Genomic DNA, 1,781 nt, shown 5'->3' with positions numbered 1-1,781 from the left:
AATATCCTACTTTCCAGGCCTGCATAAAAGTATCAGGTGGATAAACGACACATAATCTATCACATTTTTTACTGGGAATTTTGTACCCTCCCCCCCAAAAAAAGGCTACTACTACAAAAAAAATGATAATAAAATAAAAAATAAGGCTTCCATTGGTAAACGGGGAAGTTCAAAAGCAAAAGACGTTGAGTGCCGTTATCTGGCATCTTTGGCCACTTTGAGGACTTTGTAGATGTGATTGGCGAAGACGGTGTTGAAGTGTGGTCGTGAGTTCCTGGACATGTGCGTGCACAGAGGAATTTTACCCACATTCTGCGGGTCCTCCACGTCCCAGATCTCTGGCATGCTGCAGCCGGGCCTTGTGGAATGTGAAAAAAGACGGTCAGCTTCATATTGTTGCTGTTATGAGTCTTGGCAATTCATCCCGAAAAAAGCGGAAATAATATTTTATGTTTTATCCGCTGCTTAGAAAATATTGTTCATTCTCAAACGTTGGCGACACCCAGTTGATGAAACACGTTCAAGTATGAAAATGATACGATATGGCGATTTCATCACAGCACTACTTGAAGTGGCGTATCATACCCGGTTCTCCTGGTACACCAAGAATCTTCCAGAACAAAAAAGTCGACTCCCAGCTTGTTCAAGTTGCTCTTGACAGTCTCTGCAGACATGCGGCTATACATGGAGTACACCAGCTTGGTTCTCTCCCTGGGGAACACAACACAACATAGTCATTGAGCATCAGAGTCCAATCGCATGACTACTAGTGGTCATGTGACTCTCCCATTGACCTCAGACCAGCATCTTCGTAGTGGGGATGGTTAACGATGGGTCGACCCGTGGACAGTTTCACGCTGGCCATTGTGGGCATTGCACCCGCAAACACAGCATCTGCGTCACATAACACACCAAAAAAGTGAATGCGACATGCACACTGTTATGCGTGTGAGCTCTACCAAGTTACGCATGCGTGTTGTGTTGTCTGAGTGTGCACTGTCATAGAACACTGAAAAATCAGGAAAATCATAATGTTTGTGCAACTATAAGCCTGGCGAGGCAACAAAACAATCTCTGGTGCGCTCGAAAACATGAAGATTGCAAGGTCGCATTTCGGTACATAGGTCAATATTCTTAAAGGCTTCTCGATCAAATGTTTTACTTATTTATTTATTTATCTCCACACAGACAAAGAGGCTGCACGGTGGTCGACTGGTTAGCACGTCAGCGACCCTTGTGAGGATAAGTGGATTTAAAAAAATGGACGGATGGACGGACAGACAAAGGGAGATTTTCACAATAGTATTAGTGTCAGTAGAGTGAATATATCCCTCACCGGGGAGAGTGTTGTCCTGTATCCAGTCCAGCAGCTCCTCCTGAGGCATGTTGCTAAACTCCCCAATGATGCTCCACTGGGCCTTCAGGTTGGCCACCCCCTTCACCGCCATGAGGGCCAACACGAGGAACACGGCGGCCCGATGTTTGGCCCTGTCCTTGATCCAGCCCATTAACTGAGGAGAACACAGAAGGGGAGGGAGAGGCTCAGTTACGTTAGAATGAGAACACGGCGACGCAGCCGTCAAGAGCCACCTGTCTGGAGCAGATCAGCGAGGCCATGATGCACATGTGCGGCGTGAGGAAGAGCTTCAGCCGCATGATGAGGACGGCCAGCACACTGAATGCCAACAGCTGCAGACTGTGATACGCCATCTGCAGGAGCGCACAGGAAACAGTCACCATAAAATCATCTCCAGTAGTTTGACACAGTGGTCATTTGACTT

At 47.0% G+C, this 1,781-nt stretch overlaps 1 protein-coding gene across 1 annotated transcript; it reads right to left on the bottom strand.

Annotated features, from left to right (window-relative positions):
- Positions 1 to 6: 6 nt before the first annotated feature.
- Positions 7 to 1,742, bottom strand: LOC109509705 (probable C-mannosyltransferase DPY19L1). The gene is made up of 5 exons (XM_019859526.1): positions 1,591 to 1,742; positions 1,337 to 1,511; positions 795 to 894; positions 586 to 711; positions 7 to 358 (listed from the first exon to the last, which is right to left on the bottom strand). The coding sequence occupies exons 1-5, from the start codon at positions 1,738 to 1,740 to the stop codon at positions 196 to 198; spliced, it is 714 nt and encodes a 237-aa protein (XP_019715085.1). The 5' UTR covers positions 1,741 to 1,742; the 3' UTR covers positions 7 to 195.
- Positions 1,743 to 1,781: the final 39 nt, after the last annotated feature.

The sequence above is a fragment of the Hippocampus comes genome, unplaced genomic scaffold (genome assembly GCF_001891065.2).
Source record: "Hippocampus comes isolate QL1 unplaced genomic scaffold, H_comes_QL1_v1.1 C17010547, whole genome shotgun sequence".
NCBI classification, from domain to species: Eukaryota; Metazoa; Chordata; class Actinopteri; order Syngnathiformes; family Syngnathidae; genus Hippocampus; species Hippocampus comes.
This window is presented reverse-complemented; position numbering and strand designations above follow the sequence as displayed.